Source organism: Parus major, chromosome 5 (assembly GCF_001522545.3).
Source record: "Parus major isolate Abel chromosome 5, Parus_major1.1, whole genome shotgun sequence".
Lineage (NCBI taxonomy): Eukaryota > Metazoa > Chordata > Aves > Passeriformes > Paridae > Parus > Parus major.
Genome location: NC_031774.1, coordinates 25868375 through 25889601, shown reverse-complemented (window position 1 = coordinate 25889601; position 21227 = coordinate 25868375). Strand labels below are relative to the sequence as shown.

The window sequence follows — 21227 nt, the reverse complement described above, 5'->3', positions numbered from 1 at the left end:
CTTTGTTCCTTTATCATCCTGAAGTATACTCCCATGTACATCATGATCTTTCAAAGATATGGACAGAGTTCACTGTGAATTTAAGAGATGTTGATTATGTGAGGATCAAAACTAAAGTGTTAAAGATCACAATATTCCTCTCCTCCCAACCACACCCATTCTTTTCTTAGCAGTGGGACTTCTGTGAAATAAAAATAGACATGGAACTTCCTAGTTGAATAGTAGCAACTAGTTCTGCCAAGGTTTTCAACGACAGGAAACTAAACAAAGACATTTCTAGGAGAAAATAGTTTTAAAACACATTCAGTTATAAAAGTATGTATTTTTGTGCACAATATATAGTTTAACAATCAAAAGCAGAAACTGTAAACCTTCATTCTTAATAGCATTCAGACATACAAAGATGTACAAGTGTCAATTTCATACCATAGATATGGAAATTAAGCATCTATTCTATACACAACAGTAAGACATCCAAGAAGCAAACTGTTTATGACTAACAAAGGCACCAACTCCCTCACAGATTTGGCTCTTGCTGCATCAGAAAGTAGTATTGGTACTCTGATAGTACTTGAGTCTCATGACTTGTATCCTTGTGTGGTATTCATTACAGTATTACAATTTTGATACACCAATCACAGCATTTTATCAGCCAACATGCTCATTTATTGTGAGAGCTCAGGCAAGTCAAGAACAAGGACTTGCAATGGCAAGGGAGAAAAACATTCCAATGTTTGGAATGTCCAAATGGTACAGAGCAGGCTTGTACTGTGTAAGCAGAATAAGGTAACCACTTCAGTCTTCTATTCCAGGAGACAATCATAATTAAATAACATATACTTTGCTTTCACAACTAGCAGCAAATATTCCTTAAAGTAATTTGAAGTTTTTAAGAAGGAAAAAAGGGCATATGAAATCCCTATGCAGGTGGCTTCTCAAAAGTTTACTATGCCATTAAGAAGTTCTTAAAAGTACTTCTTTGCTACTTGCATTTTTAGGCACAAAATCTTCATTTACTGATTGGGTAGCTAGTGAACTTTTGAAATTCATTAGCATGCCAACAATAACCAGAAGCTAGAGAGGAGCCAACCCACACTACTCAAGTATCTAGTCCCCTAAAAATGATTTTACCTTATTCACATAAGGCAAACTGCCACTGGCCTATTTTTACATGCAGCTGCCCCATCCTTTGGTCAGTTGTTTGGGGGTTTTTGTTTGGTTGGGTTTTTGTTTGGTGGGATTTGTGGGTTGTTTTTTTTTTTTTGTGCGTCTGGTTGTTGGTTTTGGTTCTTTTTGCTTTAACTATCAAGTTGTCCTGGCAGCCAACTGAAAAGATACTGGTAACACTGACTGTAGTTTTACTAAAAAGAAAACAGAACACTTAAACACTGTCTTGCATTTTGGTGGATTAGTGTCATCTCTGACTCTGGAATTCAATATTAGTGGCTACAGGGTAGTTGTGGACTGTCTTTCAAAAAAGCACCCCATAATGCTATTAGTTTTAATTATTCATCCAAACAGTTTGATTTGAAGATTTTTGCCATCCAAACACTGAGTATCAAAGGTTAGTCCAAAGCACCATTTTCAACTTTAAAAAAGGCATAACATATTGCTGGGTGTAGTTAAAATAATCTAAGTCACTTGCAACTTAATTACTATCAAGATTTCAAGAAAATCTTTTTATATTGCAGTAAAACTAAACTATTTTTCTTGTCAGGAGAGTGCTTTACCTCACCTGGTCAGAAACTCCTCTATTCTGCAACAGAGGAAAAACATTTTACTTGCAAGCAACTTGGATACGTAATATTTCCAACTGCCAGTCCCAAAGTCTGCAATAATAAACCAGTCAGGATTCTATTTAGAACTAGTTTATTTTGAACTAGCATACAGCTCATAAATAGCTACTTCTTCCTCCAAACTTGTGACAAAGAAGTTGTACAATAAGCTTCTCTGGTTTTGGTAGGTTTAAGAAGCACCCCCAAAGTCACTGCTGAGGGCAAACTCCGCACCAGATCTAAATCATTATTTTGCACTGGAGAAAGGCATAAACTGAACTCCAGTGAAAACTGGCCAAAAGAGAGAAAGATATGGGATGCAAGAAAATTGCATGCTTTTCTACTCAGTTTCTTCCAGTTCAGATGCATCATTCAAACACTTAAAAGTTAACTTTTAGATAAGGGGTGTAAAATTTTCCATCAAATAAATACCTTGGGGAGACAGCTTTATCTTCTCCTACATGTGTGCATGGGGTTTAGATCAGATATACACAACAAATATTATCAGAACAATGCAGCATGATTAGTCATAGCCTCCAAACCGATGTCAATCTATAGTAAAGAAATGGAAACCTGTATATCCCTCTGGTTACCATTACCTTAAAGTTTGTGTGGTTAGGAAGTGTTTTAAAGCCCTCAACCCACAAGTGATAAGTAATGGGCCTCTTCAATTCTGTGATCCTTAAATTCAACTCCAAACCAATCGTGGTTTGGATTGTAAAACTATGGTTAGATGCTAGAGATACAAATCAGACAATGTTCACGTAGTCCCTATTTTAGTGAAGACACTCAACTTATGAGGTATTTCAAACAGTGCAAAGTGCCCCCTCCAACTTTCCACAACTGTGAATTCAGGTTACCCTGCTTGTTCAACTTAAATAAAGGACTGAATTTTCGGTGCAGGAAAATAACGTTTAAAAAAAAATACTATAAAGAAACTGGGAAGAGGAATAAAACATGCAGGAAGATTCTCAAAGCTCTAACGCTTTTAGCCCTGAGCAGTTTAAAGAAAGTGAAGGCAGATGAGTAAAAGGAAGTTGGCTGCTTTCTTGGAGTCAAGGCCATGTTTACATGAAGCAATAAAAGAAAACTAATCCCTACAGAAGGGGTACTGCTTCATTTTTCCCAGCCCCTCTGATTTCAGAATAGAGGTTTCACAGATCGATGAATATGGTGGCTTGCAGCTGGAGAGGCTGTCATTGAACAATGACAGCAGGCTTTAATTTTCAATTAGTTTCTTGGCTCTGATGTTTGCTTGCTCAATGCGTTCCCTGTTTGTATCAGCCTGAAAGAGAGAAATTCATAGGTCATTTGAAGACTTGATGCAAAACAATTTAAAAATTCAAACTGACATGAACTTCTGAATTACAAGGTATCATCGGTGGTAGAGAGAAGGGGAGCAACTTCTATGTGCTGGAAGTAGTTTGTTTTTTTTTCCCTAGACAACATATGCTGTCAATTTTGGTAGAAACAAACTAAGAGAAAACGGTTTTTCTCTTTAGCTGACTTCCAAAACACAGCAGCTTGCCTCAGCTGGTCTGGAAGCATGTTAACAACACAAGGGAATAAAAATTCTTTACTAGTGTTTAGACATCTTAAGGACCTCTGCAGAGCAACAAGGTTGCTCTGAACTGTAAGTAATAGTCAAAACTGGGCCTATGGGCATGAAGTTAGACTTATTTTGCTTAGTCCAAATCCATAGTTTTCATTCACTTCCCCTCCAATGTTCTAGTGCTGTAACAATATGCTATTCCTAAGAACAAGCTTTAAATTTTATTATTGTTTAATTTACTAAAATAAAGCATTGAAAGTCAGGTCACAGTATCTATGTTGAACAAGTGTCAAAATATAGTTTTACTGAAAGGTATGATAAGGAGTTTGTAAGTAATGCCCCAATAACACAGTGTGCTCTGGGGAATGTGCAGGAAGTGTAATAAGCACACAATCAGCCTCTGCTCTCAGTAGGAGTGGAAGTCCTAAGAAGCTCAACCTGTGCCAAGTATTAGCCATTTCACACCTTTGTCTTGCAATGGGCTGGGCAGAGCACACCTGCAGTTCAAGTCCTTCCCTCCTGTTCCATCCTTCCTGCCTTTCAAGTCAAGGGCAAGGGAGGGACAAAAACCTACTACAGAAACGGGGACTCTAATCTGTTAACAACACTTTGGAAACGCTAACCTACTTACTCGATCTTCTAAGAAAAATCCAGGAATGTAAGCTTCATTATGGGTTTATTCAGACTAGGAGTCCTGTGTAATACTACCAAAAGTCACCCAGTCAAGCCTATTTCCCAGGTGAATCAGAATTTTAAAAAAAATGAATAAACATAAGTATCAATTCTATTCTGAAGTTAAACTTAATACTGCTCTTTGTTTCTTTACATTACACTGTTGTTTGGAGATTTACAGACAACATATGGTTTGGTTTCCATACTGTTCACTAGATTTAGGAAGTTATCAGCATAAAAAGATTAATTTAAATATCCTGAGACAAGTTTCCAGTCAAGTCCAGGAACGGCACTTTCATTTTTATTCTTGTCTGCAAAGCAATTCTAACTTGTATACACCATATTTTAATAATTACTAAGACTGGATCAGCAAGATTTATTCAAATCACTAAACCAAAAGAGCATCAGGCCAAAACAAATGCTTGAATTTACTAGAAATACTATTACTAAAAACAATAATTCCCACTTGCAGTTTATTTGACCAGGCAGTTAAGACATCCTCCATATAATCATGTTGATTTGCCTTATCAATACCACAATCCCTTAATTACTAGACAAAATTGAGAATCTGACACAGATGCAACCACCATTTTTGTCTAACTAGAGGAGTTCTGTCCCTCTTGCTTTAAACCCTACTGCACATTTCAATGAGATTTCTAAATTGTCATTTTGTCTTAATACAATAACTTCACAGTAATTGGTGTTCACTTCTACTGTTTGAACTCTTTAATAGGCTAGTCATTAAACACTTTCCTTTCTTTCTTAACCAGGATGTCTATAAAATAACTTCTATTAATTCCAGAATATGGGAATTTCTAAAATAGTCTTAGCATCCTCATTAAGCTATCCTTGGAAAGAAACCTTCCTGAAGTGTATTATATATGCTTAATCTGTTTGGAGAAGCTAACACTTAAGTAGTAAAATTATATAAAAAAAAGGGAAGTTACTATGACTAACTTCATATGCAGACCATTTCCCTGTGCACCTACAAACTTCATTATTCCAAAGTCTCCCAAGCTCCAATATTACTTCATCCACAAGAATTAGGGCAATGAATTACTTGTGTTTTACTTTACATTCATTGTAGTGACTTTTTAGGAATTTCAGAAGAGCCTTGCTATTGTTAAAAATACCCATTTCCCACCATAAGAAAAAAAAATTAGCAACAATGTCCCAGGTATACCTCCAGTAAATGTTTGTATTTTTGATCCCATGAAGTTTATTAGTTTTCAGAGTAAGTAGTAATCTGTGCTGTATATTTAGGTTTCCTGACATGTGAGCATTTGAATTTTAAGCTATATACCCTATATATATCAAGGAACAATTCTTATTCAAATCACTGCAACCTAGAGGATGGCATAACCTTATCACAAATTTGCTGCAAATACAGTGGGTGCATTCCTAACAACCTCTGAGTTCCAGCCTCTGAACTGAAAGCAGAGAACACCTTTGACACTTACCTTTACATTTATCCGGTCTATTTGCTTATTCTGGGCATCAATCTCATTGCCCATATCCAAAGCCATGTTTTTCAAATTCCCAAGAATGTTTCCAACTTGAGCAAGATTTTCATCCATTTCATCTTCCCTGGCATCATTGGTTATCCTGTTCAAATAATTAAGACAATGTTTCAAGAATCAAGAACTTGCTTTTATCCTGCCCATATTTACTCTAGTAGAACTTGTTTGTTGCACTATGCATTAAAACCAAGGTATGTTTTTCCCCTTTTAAAATCCCCAGTATTTCAAGCAAGCATTCACCAAAAAAAGTGCTAAGCTAGCCACTACTACAAAAATAGCCTTAAAAATTAAAATAGTTAACAAGTTAACAGAAGCTTTAAGACATGAGTTTGTGAGTTTCTCTCAAATACACGTTATGACAGTCATAGGCCTTGATATTTTTAACAGTCCCCTCAATAACTGAGTACTAAGCCTTATAGTTCTCACATTCAGAAACAGACTGACAATACCACCACTATGTAAAAAAAAAAAAATAGCGGTGTAAGATGAGCACTACAATACTGAAGGTGCCACCTCCTCTCCAAAAAGTAACAATTCCTCCAAACAATAGTAAAAAAAATTCTATTTAGCAACTTGACCTAAAATGCATCTGAAAGAAGCTGACAACTAGTAACAGGATTTGTGCATTTGAGATTGAGAGATATGAACAAGCAAACCTTGTAATATATCCACCACTTGGTCCTCCAGAAGTCTGAGGCTGCTGCCGATTTATACTTCTTGGTTGCATGGATATCACATGATCTGCTGAGTTTTCTGTTCCATCTCCCCAGGTTGCTCTGTATGCTTTGCTGGCCTCAAAGTTCTTTGTCCTATTCCATAAAAATAAGAAATCTGAACCACTGCATTAGATATATGGCTTTCTGACTGAAATTCACTATTAATCTAGAATTCCAGAAACATTTGTCTTGTGCCTAAAAGAGATTAAATTTTGTACACATAAAACTTTGTCTATCTATATAATACAAGTCCTTGTATCTTGATAGTACAAACACAACTGAGTTACTCTAAGGACAGTGATTACTTGGGTTTTAAACTTTAATAGAAGAACAGTAATTTGCTTAAAGCAATACTTTAGCAGAGGACAGAAACTTATGACAGCCACAGGAAAGCTTACCCTATAGAGTTGTACTTTTAACAGGAATTAATCCAGAGTCAATATTAGTTATCTTTCAAGAAGAAATGAGGATGAATGAAAAAACTCCCTCAAATACCTATACTAAGGAAGAAAACCATTAATTGCTACTGTTTTTTTATCAAACATTAATAGTTACTTGGCAACAGAAAAAGTTAATGTTTCTTATGTTAACTTTGATTATGAATTAACAGTAATCTTGTTTAAGTAGCTCATTCTGCAATTCAGTTGTACTAACTCTATTAAATCAATAAACCAACTTACCATTACATTTTCCCATGTAATTCATAGGAGAAAAAAACTAAAGAAAGCACACTGACACAAAGCAGTCTCAAGAACCACAGAGCCACAAAAGCAAGAGGGGAAGGAAACCTAATGAAATCAACTTCTCTAAATCAGGGTCTGTTGTCATGAATCCTAAAGAACTTATTTTGAGAATTTTCTCATGTTCACCTTGTTTGGTGGCATTTCCAGATTTAAGCTAGACAATCCAGATACTGTCATTTTTCTGCTTCTTTAGACACTTGTGAAGGGAAATCTGTAGCATCTCTCAGTACACCTAACTTTGAAATCACAGGCAGTCAATTTCTAGAGATTTGCTGCCTTTCGTTAACCTGGACATTATGTTTGAAGAGTTGTGAAATTAGCTGTAATGAACAAGTATTCCCTCTCATTCTACTGCTGTTTATGTATTCAATATGGGAAATTATGTCTCATTGGTCAGATCCTCCAAGAAGTAATCTAGAATGAATATATCAAGGGGGAAATATAGAATAATTTCTCAGTTCATAATGGAAATATTGCACCCAACAAAATCCTGAAGAAACCTAAACTAGTCAATTCTAGGTCCTTGCACATACACAGGCCCAAAGATTTCTAAGTTTACTGCAACTAGATTGAGAATTATATTTTCATCTCATTTATACTGAAGCCATAACCAGAAGAAATCTTTGTATGATTTGGTTATGGGGAAGTAAAGTCTTAGGTGCCAGAGGCAACTGTGAGGACTTTATTAATAGAAACAAGTGACCTGAAGAGTAGTTACATCTGTGAAGTAAACAGCCAGAAAAAGAATTATTGTTCAAAGTAAGCACAGTTAAGAAAAGTTCTCACCACCTATCTTTGTGAGCTGTTTACAAATTACTATACATTCACATTTCTCAAGTTTCATTTCTGCAAAGCTAAAGCAATTTACACAACCTGTCAAACCAGCAATGGCTCAAGCAGTTGTTCACCATTTCCACAGCTAATAATACCCTCTGCAGTAATGGACATTTTCTACCTGTGTCAGTATTATGAAACATCAGTCACAAGGCAAACTGCATGCAGACAGACATCATGCACATGCAAGCACTAATGCAATAGAAACACCACTTCAGACAGCTGGTTAAAAATGCATCTGCACTACTAACACTGACCTTGTCCTAAAATCCACTTTCACCAGTTTAAGTGAATACAGCTTCTTATCCTAGTCTTCATTTTTAGAAAGCAAGCATCAGTGTTAGGAGAGAATGGAGAAGAAGGCATAGTAAAGATCAACAAAAAGGTAAATTGTTATTAGTACATTGATTGTATAACAGAACTGCCAGTATTTTGTGCTTTCACAAAGCTTTTATAAATACTCTAAGCCTCAGAGAAATTTTTAAAAAACCAAACAATTCAGCAAATGCTTTGATTTAGCTTATTTAGCTTCATGTTTTTATGAAAAATATGAAAAGCTGTGGAGGTAACTGGTTGGCAAGTAAATCTGACATTGATAAAAGGGTTGGTGTAACAGTAGATACATGAAAGACACACTCTTTCTTCTTTGCTGCCCTCTACTTATCCATTTTTTCCTGTACATTACTGTCCAGTTTGGTACACAACTATTTCTGTTCTCATTATCTGTGTACTTGGAGTGCCACAAGAGTTCATAAATACTGAGCTTGCTCAGCGTCAATGAGCTGCTTAGCTTCAGTGAAATAAGACTATCAACTACAGAAAACAAAGACTGAGTGTGCCAAACTGCTCAAAGTCCACCAGCTTGAGCCAACAAACATAAAGCAGTAAGCTCTCCTATCCAGAGGTCAGGACATCTGCATTTTCAAGGGACTAAAGCACTAAGACTTTCAGCCTTAGAACTCACACTCATATCTATCCTACATGACTGTTAAAGTACTATTCTGTTGGTTAAGAAGACTCGTCTCCAACAAGGCATTTTTACCTAAATTTCTGCTACTTCCCCATTGAATGAGAATTGGTTTTGCTCATGCTAATGAGCAAAAACCAACAAATGCACACACTATTCATTTCAGTCACCATACTCAATTTATGCCTCCTTCATTTGGAAGGGCTATAATCACACCCAACTAACACAAACAATTTATTACTTTACTGCTTAAAGGTAAAGCTAGGACACCATCAAAATTAATTCTGACATTGTTCAGGCTGTTTACTTGTTTAAAAGTACAAACCAAGTGCCATACTAAAGATTAGATTACTGAACTGACTTAGATATGGCAGCCATAACATTGATGTTATAAAGGTAATGTGAAGCAGGTCTGCAAGAACTTATGTAGTCACTAGTGAAAAGATTAAAGCTTTAACACCAGTGTCTGCTCTGTTGCTCTACTCTCACCCTCCCTAAAGCATAAATATTTTTCAAATGCTTAGAGAACCAATATTAACGTGCTTCTCCAAAACATAAGGTGGCTTGCTTTTAAATTAGTACGAAAGTACTGTTGTGAAAAAATTATTTTTGGAATCAAATTTCTAACAGACAGGCACTTACATATATATAGCTATTTGCAGTCCAATTTGGTCTCATCTGCATGGACATTGATAGTCTTCCACTAAATAGAAGCCTTAAAGAGATTAGGACCCAAGTGTGCAGGATGTTATTTAGTAGCTATACTTAGAGTAAAAGGGGCACAATGTATGGTTAGATACAAGTAAACTTCAGTTAGTCTCATGCAACTTTAAAAGGATGCAGCTCTACAAACCAAAACAATCAACTTTGGTAGCGATTAATTTTTAATTAGCATTTTTTAATTAGCTCTTTTAATAGTTAATATCTCCTGGTACGGTAAATATTGGGAATATTCTAGAACCCCCAAGCCCAAGTACCAATATAACTGACCTGTTACAAGGACAGACACAGAGCCCACAACATTTGTTGAGCTCTGTCAGTGTCTTCTCAGCTTCTCTCATGTCCTTATTTATCTGGTCCATGCCTTCTTCTATACGATTTAGTTGTTCTAGAAGAGAAACAAGTAACCTGAATAAACATGGACTTGGGGAAGGTGGGGAAAATTAACATTTCTTTCTAGCAGGAACAAGCTTTCTTTATACCAAGACAAATGACTTTTTCCTTTCCTGTCTTTTAGGATTTTTTTTTTTTAATTTTTAAGAAAGATACTCAGCGAAAGGTTTTGGTTACTACTTTGCAAATAACTTCCCTATCCTTAGAGTAGCATTTTTGTTGCTACTTTTAGAATAAATGCAAATAGTTACATTCATGCCATGGTGGAAAGAAGCAGCTTCTGTAGCAGAGCTGTATTACATTGTAACTACCATTACCTCTCAACTACTTCAAAACTTCTTTTAAATACAACAAATATACAGGAATAACCAACTAGGAAATCCCATTTTCACCTAAATAGTCTTTAATAATAAGCCTTTAGTTTCAGCAACACCTCTTTTAATGATAATTCTTTTCTCACACTGATTACAATATAATATTAATTTTTAGTGTTAAGGAAGAACTTACCTCCTTGCTCATCCAGCATGGTAATAGTTTTGATGCCAACATCCTGGGACTGTACAAAAAAATTTAGTTGCATACACAAAATGAGATCGCATTGCAAGATCAGAAAGTCTGGATAGCAAGTTTGATAAACCAAACAAGTTTATAATAAAACACTGGGCTTGGAATAATTTCTGTAGTAAAGCTATTAGAAGTCTCAAATTATGAGCTATGTTAAGATAAGAATTGTTCCTCAATTACTATCTCAATTAGTGAGGTTTTTAAGGCATTTTTGTGAGATTTTTCTTACCTTACAATAAGATGATAAAATTTATTGTAATACTCAGATTGAACTGACAACATCTAGCTAGAAAAGTAAACATAGTTGTGCTTCATTTTGAGAAGCAGCATTTGGTTCATTCATCCCTACATCCTTCAAAAGGGCTTACAAGGCCTTTAGTCCTGGGAGTCACAATGCAAGAAAGCAAAACAAAGCCTGTAAAACCATTCCTAAGAATTCAGCAGTGAGAAGTGTACTACAGCAGAGTTCTTTGCTGGCTCAGTCTTGGATGCAGCATGCAAATTGCATCCATGCTTTACTGTAAACTGGCAGCATAGAATGAACCACCAAGCTATACCAAGAGACATTATGCTGGCTCATGACATGTACTTAACACCCGTGCATGAGAAGTATTCATCAGGCTATGATGATTCAAATGATAACAGCAGCATCTTCTGCAACTGTGCAGAGAAGTAGATTCCTCATACAACTTCATGTTGAAAAACCCAAAATACAGATTTATTCCAAGTCATGTAAAAGGGTTTTAGGAGAATCATTAATAGTTAAAACTGATGAACAGACCGTAAGAAGATGTATGCAGAATTACTTGTTTAGAACCAAGAGCGGTTGTATCTACTACCCCACCCAACTGAGCCCTACTGTCCTCACAGCAAAACATTTCCACTATTCACAGACAAAGTGAGCTAAAGACAGATGAAAGATGTTATGTAAAGTAAATTATGCAGCCAAAGACATAACTGACCATCAGAAGACTTTTTACAAGTAATCTGTAACATTTGGAGATTAGATCCTCTGGCTTAAAACAGGTGAAAAGGATATTGATTCTTCGGTAATCTGATATAATGTAAAAATCATGAAGGTTATGTCATTCTAATGCTGCTACTGAATTAAAGCAGCAACTTCTAATAATGAAGTGTGTGTCTTGAGAAAGACAAAAAAGTGTTTAAAATGGCAGTAAACATGCTGCTTTTTATACTCAATAAATCCAGAGAACTCAAAATCTTTTTCTTACCTCAATGGCCAAGCCAAGAATCCTCCTTGTGCTTTCCAAAGACTTGAAAGAGAATTTTAAAATGAGTGCATTAATTACTTACATACACATCAGTGTCTGAAAGTCTCCTCTGCCAGTTCATTGTAGTAAGGCAATAGTATACAAAAGGTTCATTGCCTTGTCTGTATTTAATACATGCTCATAGTAGCAGCACATTAGTTTTTCTTGGTTTTCTGTCCTTGCTATTATTTTCCTTATCCCATTGGAAAGTCATAAAAGATGACATATTCAAATGAATTTTAGTTAAATAAGAAAGCCATGAAGTATCAATATGATTAACAATGCTGTAAGCAAATTCCATAATATCAGTAATCAGGGCTGGGTGATCAATACTCAAGTAAGTGACTTCAAAATCCAGTCTCATTTTTAGGAGTAGTCTTCACTCCAGTATTCACCAACTAAAGTGAAAATTTAAAACATTCAGCTATAACCTTGCAGAACCATTATCCTGGTCTGTCTTTATTTTTAGAAGTTCTCATCTTGTCAGATGAGTACCATAATCCCAGATGTCTTCCTATAATATTTACCTCATCAGTGACCTGGTTGGCCCTCAGCTGAATTTCTTCAGGTGATAGCTCATCCATGATGAGGAAATACTACTTGTAAGTAACCACGTTAAAGAGAACCTCCCTCCTGTAATGACAGACACAAAGTAAGCATCAGAATTATCCTTTCATCAGTATTTTGAGTTGAAACTAGAAGATAGTTCAAAGAATGAGTGCCTATACATTTCATTCTGTGTAGTAAAACATCTCATTAGGACTAGAAGACACTAAAATAATTATTCAGCTGATATGACCTGAGGAGCTAAAAAACACAGGAACAATCAGGATATGAAGCAGTTTTCTTTCCAAGATTTGGCTTCCTAAACATTTTGGAAAAAATTCTATTGTTAGTTAGAAACCAGGAAATATGGTCTTAAAATAACAAGCTTCTCCATGCTGGAAAGACACATTGGTTTGCCCAGCAATCTAGAAATAAGTTCATTAAGACATTTAAGTTATTAGTATAAAGTTTAAGTGTTCTTTCCATTTACAATGCAGAATTTCAATAGTCAGAAAAAGGGGGAAATGTTCTCACAGACGAAACACCACCTAAAATGATCCCAAGTAACACTCCAGAAATGGTGGTTGTTTTTGTATAGGAAATTCCTCAAATTCAAAAGGATTCACAAAGGTTTCAACAACTATGTCTGCAACTGTGGCAAAGGTTTTCTAATCTAGCTTTCTCATAATAAACACAGGGTCATAACTGCAGTCTCAACACACCATGATTTACCTTTTGCTATAAACAGAAGATATATATTTTGCCTAAAATAGAAGATGAATAAGCAATCCCATAAATAAGAGTGTTCCTATCAGAGATGTGTTTTTCAGAGCTAAGCATCTTCATATTTTGTTGGAGGAATGGTAATAAAGCCACCACTCCTAGCAATGGAAAAATAGAACTCACAGGCTATACAAGAATTTAGTAAGATAGCACATAAGCTGAGAAGAGGATATTTTTCCCCACAAAATGTTCCCCCTTAATTTTAAACTACTCCTTGATCTTTCACATGAGTAGCTTGCAATTAAGTTTACATTACCCATGGATATAATTCCAAACATCCTGCTTGATTTGATCCATTTTCCCCTACAAGATCAGTATTTTAGAACATACAAGTAATTGCTCCTAGGAGGGTAAATTTATGCAGATTTGCCCAGCTGTTACCTCACAGTTCTTCACAGGAAGTGTGTATAACTCTGATGGTGAACTGAAACCAAGACACTTAAATCCCTTACAGCTGTACTTCAAGATTTAAAGAATATTCCAGCAGGTTTGGTCTTCAGCACCTAGCATAGCCTGAGACCATGGCTCCAGGAGATTTTTCTAAAGTAGATGTCAATGCAAGATTTTTTTTTTTGTTACCATTTAAATAAAAAAAATAAAATTAAAAAAAATACATATATTCCCACATAAAGCCTCTGTTTTCAGTAGTCCAATTTCAGTGTATAATCAGTGAATTATCTCTTCATTCACAGACTTAAGACTCCTTTCATAAGACTTACTTGAGGCAGTCCCAGCTTTGAATATGGCAACTCCCTTCAAGCTGATTTGCATAGTTACGGGCCAGTAAACATGGCACAGAGAAGAAAGTACCCATTTTCACTGAATTAGATTAAGCAACCTCTCTGGGCAACCTGTTCCAGTGTTCAGTCACCTGCACAGTAAAGGAGCTTTTCCTCATATTCTGGTCAAACTTCCTGTGCATCTGTTTCTCTCCATTGCTTCTTGTCCTGTTGCTTGGCACCACTGAGCAGAACCTGGCTCCATCCTCTGACAGCTCCCTCAGATCCTGACAGACATCGATGAAGTCCCCTCTCAGGTGTCTCTTTTCAAGGCTGAACAAGTCCAGCTTCCTCAGCCCTTCCTCATAAGAGGAATACTCCACTCTCTTAATTGTCTTTGTAGACCTTTGCTGGACCCACTCCAGAATCTCCCTGTCTCTCTGTACTGAGCAGCCCAGAACTGGACACAGCACTCCAGCTGTGCCTCACCAGGGCTGAGCAGAGGGGCAGGATCACCTCCCTGCACCTGCTGGCAATCCTCTTCCTGATGCACCCAGGACACCTCTGGCCTTGGCTACAAGGGCACTGCTGGCTCAGGGACACCTTGCTGTCCACCAGAACCCCCAGGTCCCTCCCAGCAGAGCTGTTCTCCAGCAGGTCACCCCCAGCATGTGCTGGTGCCTGGGTTGTTCCTCCCCAGTGCAGGACCCTGCACTTGCCTTTGCTGGATTTCAGACAGTTCTTCCCATCTCTCCAGCCTGTTGAGGTCCCTCTGAAAGGCTGCAGAGCCCTCTGGGGCATTAGCCACTCCTCCCAGCTTTGTGTCATCAGCAAACCAGTTCCAACAGCTGACAGACAGGCTTTGTGCTCCCCTAGCTTGCTTATATCTTCCTAAATAGCTCCACTGTCAGCCAGCAAGAAATTCTATAGAAACACACAGCATTCCACTCGCTTTTACCCCAAATCAATAGCATTTGGACTTGAAACTGTTTATAAATTGGCCTAGCAATGAAGAATCCAGCTTCAAGATGTGGAGGAAAAACCCTTTTAACACAGCGGACACAGAAGGAAAAGAAGTTACTTCCAGGATTCTTCAAAGCTGAGGTATGCATGTGCTTATATTCTGATGCTCATATTTGGACACCTGTAGTGCTTTGCCTCTTATGAGATAAAACCATAATTTAAAGTGATGGCTCATATAATTACTAGGATAAATTACCTGTGTGAGTAAGCTAAGTAAAACCATGCAGAATACTTGGTTAAGAGAAAAGTTCTGACAACCTTTCATCATAGATAGATTTGCTGAACTTTTCTGATAATTTCTTGAGGTCTTATGTCACTGAAAAGTGACAGAACCTTTCTTTCTCTAGACTTCCTGGCAAGCTGACCCACCTTCACTTTTCAGACATTGCCATTAGATACATAAAACAAGACAGATTAAGATTTCCTTATTAAGACAGGCATAAGAAAGCATGCTCTTTGAATTAATTTGATTATTACGTCTGTTTAAAGTTGAATATCCAAGCCAAATGCATTAGAGTAAAAAAAAAAAAAACCCATAGCTTTATTCCTGTTAGTTTGCTGCATTGGTTTTGTAAGTACAGATACAACCTACATGGTAGCTCTGCAGAGGCCATTAGTACCTTAAGGCAGAACAGAAAAACACATTCCCCAGGCAATAAAGACTTCTCACCACACAGCAGTTTAAAACATTAAAAAAAAAAAATCACACAACACTAATTTAAAACAAACAAAACATTTCCAAAATAGGCTGTTTCTGAAGGTGTAAATACACACTCAATAGTTGCAGGCCTAATTGGAATAGCTGAACATAGCAGCTACCCTTCATGCAAGAAATCTCAAAAGAAATTTTAACAGCCCAGATGAGGCCATCTGTACTGAAATAACTCAGCTGTTCCAATAGAAGACATTATACATACGTAAGAAAAGATACTCATTTCCCCATCTTTCTGCCTAGGAATTATAAAGCTTCCTTTGAGGTATCCAGCTCTTATGCTAATGGTATATGACAAAATTATTTTATACATGAGGCATTAAGATTACCCAAAGATAAAGTATACAGAGAGAAAAAACTTCACATGGCTATGATAACATTTGTTATAATAAACTAAATGCTTACCTTAGCAGATGCTAACATTGATGCTCAATGTCTATTTTCTTTGCTTTCCTGCTCCTACCATTTAAAAAATCCTAGCCACAAAATAACCAAAGTAAAAAAAGACAAAAGCCTACAAAAATATTTTTGCTTAATTTTCTTTCTAGACTGGCAAGTCTTAAACAAGAATCTAATGTGCCTAAATACAAAGCAGTACTCCTTTAAGGAAGGATGTGATGTCAGTTTTGTTTACTTTTTGTTATCAGTTTTCTGCAGTATTTGCTCAGTTAAACACATTTCAGTACAACTCCCCTTCTGCCCCTTTCATAGGAAGGTCTGATACCTGCAGGGTATGTGAAACTAGGCTTGCTACAAATATGTATTTTCTCAAAGTAACCAGGGTCATTAAACTTTCCTACGAGGAAAAGGACTACAGCACACTCATTACCTTAACTATCACTGCCTTATAAAAAGGAAGATTCATTGAGAAACCAGAGCAGCAAGGAAATAGATGCATGGCCAGCAAATATTAAGAATATAATAATAATAAGAACAAATAAGATTTTTACTGCCACGCTTTATTTGGAAGATTGTGCAGGACAGAAAAAGTTCTTTGAAATTCCAACATAAAGCTTTAGATCTCTTCACAAGACTACTCATGTTGCACTAAGCAATCCTGCAAGTTCACCACTATAATACATATAACTAAAACACTGCTGCCCAATCCAGAGGATGAGCATTGGGGATGTATTAGGCTTAAGTTGCTTTTACCTCCTGAAAAAGAGGAAGCAAACTTATGTCTGCACAGCCTTTTTTCCACTTACCATCCATTTGGTCATGGCTCCAAAAACCCTAAAAACCTTTGAATTCACTCTCCTATGTAAAGTTGTTAGGTTGGAGATAATTGAGAAAAAGACGAAGCAAAGGTTATCGCAAAATAATAAGGGACACAACAAGCACTTTTGGGCTGATTTTATCATGGTCCATTGAAAGCATCACTGCCTTAGAGACCTTAATTTTGTTAATCAACACTCACAGAGCAGCTGAAGCATTTTAGCAAGTTCTTTGTGTAACTTGAAAAAGCTGGAAGGTGACACAGACTGATGTGAACTATGGCTAGGTCTCTATTAGCAATAGGGTGATCCCTTGAGAGTACAGTGCAAATTTTTGCTTGGGAAAATCACTGCTCACACTGCCACATTTGAAGTGGATCAGTCCCAAGCACCGAGTTCTGTCCCAACCCCAGCTACTGAACTGAGCAAACACCTGCCAAGGCAGAACTTTCAGAGTGGGAGAAGAACAAATTCAGTGTTAGGAACACCCATGGTGACCTATCTGCATTTACGTGTCCCCAGGTTTAAATATCTGCTTGTGATCAGAAAGCTACGGAAGTACCTCTTCATCCAACAGCAGTTCACTGACTGGGTTTCCTGACAATAGGCACATTAAAAACTTTGGTGGGAGGTAATAAAGCATTTGAATGAAAAGACCCTCAAGATAAAAGCATTGCTGTATGCAGGCAGCAACAACCTAATTGTCTCTGCCACTCACCTTCCCAGAGCACACCGTAAAAAATTAACATGAAATCTGTTTTTGCTGTCTCTCTCATTGGCCTAAAATATTCCACTGCACCACTAATGGTTTTTCTTACAAGTGTTTCCATTTTCATTCAGAATTACTTGCTAACTGGAAGCCAGCTCTTTTACCAACACACTCAGTTTCCAATGTACACAAGTTTCAAAAGCCATTACAACAGTGACTTTGCACAGCATTATCAAGGTTTTTTTAAATACCAGTGATCTCCTGAGATTTATAAGACACATCCATAGTAATTAAAACTATAGTAGGCAAGTAACACGATTTAAATATGCTTTTCTTCAGCACTTAGCTGAGAAGCAATTCCAATGCTTATTTGTGTCTAGGAAAAAAGAAAATGTAATTCCTTGCTTTATTGCAGTCACAGCACATTAAGGCTGTGCTGTTCAAAGTACTCAAAACCCTTACTGATCTTCATGAATTTAAATTAACTGCAGGGTGCCACAAGGCCTGATAAAGTGCTTGTTTAACTCCAATTCCACTGTCCACATCTGGACAGGGAGAGGCTAATAAAAGTGACAAGTTTTCTAAAGCCAGCAGGTCTACTGGTACCAGATCAATACTGTTTTGATTGTTGGCACTTTCACAAACCCACCCTGAATCTCTGGCTGACAAGCAGCAGTTCTGTACCTCTGATGGGCTGAATGCCTTTCAGAAATTTGTCATATATCCGTTACATTTGCTTCATATCATAAACTAGTTCCTTACTCACCACCTGAAGGTCCTCAATTTGCACCTACCCCTTTTGCTGTGAAGTTATGCTTTTAATCAATATCACAAACTTCTCTTCCTCCTTCACTGATAACTTGTAAACTGAGGGGGAGGGAGAAGGAAATAGCCTATCCAGTTAATCTAAAAGTATGATTGAGAAATACAGCTTATGCCTTCTTACCACAAAGACAGGAACTAGCTGGTGATACAACTCAGCTGTTGCAGCAACTGACTGTAAGCCAGTATCTCACAAGCTGTATTTTTAGCTGTCGGTGAATTGGTACAGCCTCAGGTGATTGTGGATGCTCTCAGTTCCTTCTATTGTAAAGGGAGCTGTTTCCTTCTCCAAAAGATGGAAGAATTCATGAAACAATATTCTTACATATATGGATGTTAAGTAAGAATTTGACCTGTGCATGCTTGCAAAGGTCAAAATTAGACAGTTTATTAGACAGCTTTGTGTTTGGTGATGGGGTTTTTTTGTTTTCTCAAAGTCTTCATATCACTAACACAGAAAAGTTTTGGTTTTTTTTTAAACCCTTCCCTAACACAAACAGCTATCCTAATTGCTAGTTAGCTGAAATTCAGCCCAGCTAATGCAGAGTCGCACAAGGTGTCAGCACCAGAATGTACTCCTCCAGATGATTATGTCTACAAGAAATGAATAAAATAAATAAAGCATATGTGGCCCTAGAGGAAGAGACCCGGGCCCTCGACCAAGACACTACTCTGCATGCTTCCTGCTTTCTCTTATCAGCTTCCTGAACACACTGCACAGAGGCGATAGCACAAAGAATAGGTGCTACCAATGCCACCTCCTCTGTGCAGTGTGTTCAGTTCTACACTCATCTCAATAACTCACTTTTGTCCCTGAAAAGGCCTCATGAAACCTCCTCCAAATCAGATACTAGCCAATACAAATTCACAGTCAAACTTTGATCCATTTATTGACAGTGATAGATTCCATTTCTCCTAGAGACCCAAACTGTGCTGTGTAACAACCTACTTCAAAAACTGCAGAGCAGAGGTCAAGCATATAGACTGGCTACTAGACCACCAGTAAGCAATAAAGTGCTCAATTAGATTAAGCAACTGATATCACAAGAGGCTTTTTCTTTGTCCCTAAATACCTTCCTACATAGCTGTTCCCTCTACAGCACAGAAACACATTTGTTTATGAAGGGGAAGTAAAGCGACACCCTTAGTTTTAAACAGTGAGCATCTAGTGTCCTTTTTCAGGAAAAAAAAAAAAAAAAAGGCAAACAGTTAGAGAAGTTACATAAAGAAATTTCCGAAGTTGCTTTAGGTCGTTTAGAGAGTCAAGTCATATGTTGACTTCACATTAAGTGAAACAGAAAGATAAAAAAAAAAAAAGGAGGAAAAAGCGAAAAATAAAGCTGACTCACCAATATATTCCCAGCAGGACCAAGGGCATTGAATCGAGACGTACAAGTGAAAGCAGCACAAAAAGCACTTCGATGCTTATTTTTTACTACATTAACTCTACAGTATCTTACAGTGTAGACTAGAGGCAGCAGGACGCAACACGTAAGTTTAAGAAAAAGCAACAAGAGGTGGGTTTTCTCCTGGACCCTACTAACAGCGCAATTCACGGGCTCTCGCCAAGCAAAAACAAAAGCCACCTGGACACAGCACTGCCGCCCCGGGTAGGGGCGAGCCCACGAGGCCTCCCCGCACACGGGGGCGGGCGCACCCACCGCTGAGGCGGGGCTCGAAGGACCCGGGCCCGGCGGCCCGGCCGCCCCATTACCCCGAGCAGCCGATACAAGACGGCAACCGCTGGGCCAGCGCGGCCGGACCGCGCCAGGCCCGCCTCGCCCCACAGAGGCCCCCGGCAGCCGTAGCCTGCCCCGCACAGAGAGCTACGCGGCACGGAGGAGGAAACGGACCGGATGAGAGAGCCTGTCACCCTACCCGGGGCACTGCAAGCTGCCAAAGCCCAACCCGTCGCACACCTACCGGCACTGCCACCGCCGCTCCCTCACGCCGGGCAGGGCCACCCCTTTAAGCTCCCATGTCCCGCCCGTCCCCGCTGCCGAGCGCCGGCCCGCGCGCGTCACCGCCGCCCCCGGAAGTGAGCCCGGCCCCACCCCGCCCTTCTACCCTCCCAATGTGGCGGCAGAGAGGAGCCGCGCCCGGCGCCTCACACGGCGGAGGGCGGGAACGCCGGCCTGTGTACACCCAGCATGGCGGCACACTTGGGCTGCTGCTCCTGCTTCCCTCCATCTAAACTACCACACTCCCCCTTGGGGCAGGCGGTGCAGGCGTGTGGGGTGTGCGGGGTGTCAGTGCCGGGTGTGGGCTGCGCGTATGGTGGCCCGCGGTCCGGCCGTGCTGACGGGAGCTGCGGCAGCAAACTGCAGTACAGAAGTGGCCCTTTTTGTATCAGTGGGGTTTTTCTGCAGTTACTACTCTCTACTAGGACGATGAGTGTTAGCCCCCTACTGTCACCAACGGAGAGAAGGAGGGCAGAAAGGAAAAGCTACTGTTTGCCATCACCGATCCCATCCTTTGTAGCTGAACTGCGCAGCCTTTCCGGAGGCATATTTCTCCTCGGGCGTAGGTAAATTCTTCCCTGAGGGTGCTGACATATCCCGTACCTGCTGTAGGCACTGTAAGCACAGCCGGTAGCCTTCACAGCATCAGGGCCTGCATCAGCTTTACGTGGCTCCTAAAATCCCTCTTCAGTGAAACTGCTGCGATCTCAAGAGCTGGGTCTTGGTTTCCTTCCTCTCTCTCAGCATCTCGGGATGAGTCAAGCCCCTGTGGATTTTGGCCTCATGAAAGATCCCAGTAAGTAAGACTTACTGCATACTGCACAGCCCGCGTCCTTCTCCTTCTGCCTTAGGAATCTCCCCTGGAGCAGATATCCCAGGCACAGCCGCCCTGGTCGGTCCGGCCCAGCGTGATATCCACGGCGTCTCGCTGCTAAGGTACCTGCTGTCTGCAGCGTCGGATTTGTAGAGCGCTAACACGTGGCACTACGCGCGTTTAAAGTGCTGCATTTA

The 21227-nt window shown here is 38.9% G+C and overlaps 2 protein-coding genes across 6 annotated transcripts in view; one reads left to right on the top strand and one right to left on the bottom strand.

Moving 5' to 3' along the window:
• Positions 1-302: 302 nt before the first annotated feature.
• SNAP23 (synaptosome associated protein 23) lies at positions 303-21115 on the bottom strand. 4 transcript variants are annotated; one of them, XM_015630149.1, is made up of 8 exons: positions 21028-21115; positions 12255-12360; positions 11689-11730; positions 10400-10448; positions 9770-9887; positions 6176-6328; positions 5460-5604; positions 303-3060 (listed from the first exon to the last, which is right to left on the bottom strand). In XM_015630149.1, the coding sequence occupies exons 2-8, from the start codon at positions 12309-12311 to the stop codon at positions 2995-2997; spliced, it is 630 nt and encodes a 209-aa protein (XP_015485635.1). In that variant the 5' UTR covers positions 12312-12360; positions 21028-21115; the 3' UTR covers positions 303-2994. The 4 variants fall into 4 exon arrangements, with proteins under 4 accessions (XP_015485635.1, XP_015485636.1, XP_015485634.1 ...); XM_015630150.2 differs by lacking the exon at positions 21028-21115 and adding an exon at positions 20820-20928; XM_015630148.3 differs by lacking the exon at positions 21028-21115 and adding an exon at positions 20179-20292.
• Positions 20915-21227, top strand: part of ZNF106 (zinc finger protein 106) — a 40923-nt gene continuing 40610 nt past the window's right edge. Inside the window, exon 1 of one of the 2 annotated variants that reach the window (XM_015630140.2) lies at positions 20915-21012. The gene's annotated coding sequence lies outside the window, so the exon portion shown is untranslated. Of the gene's footprint in view, positions 21013-21051; positions 21153-21227 lie in introns of those variants that run through there. The other variant, XM_015630141.2, reaches the window with a different exon arrangement.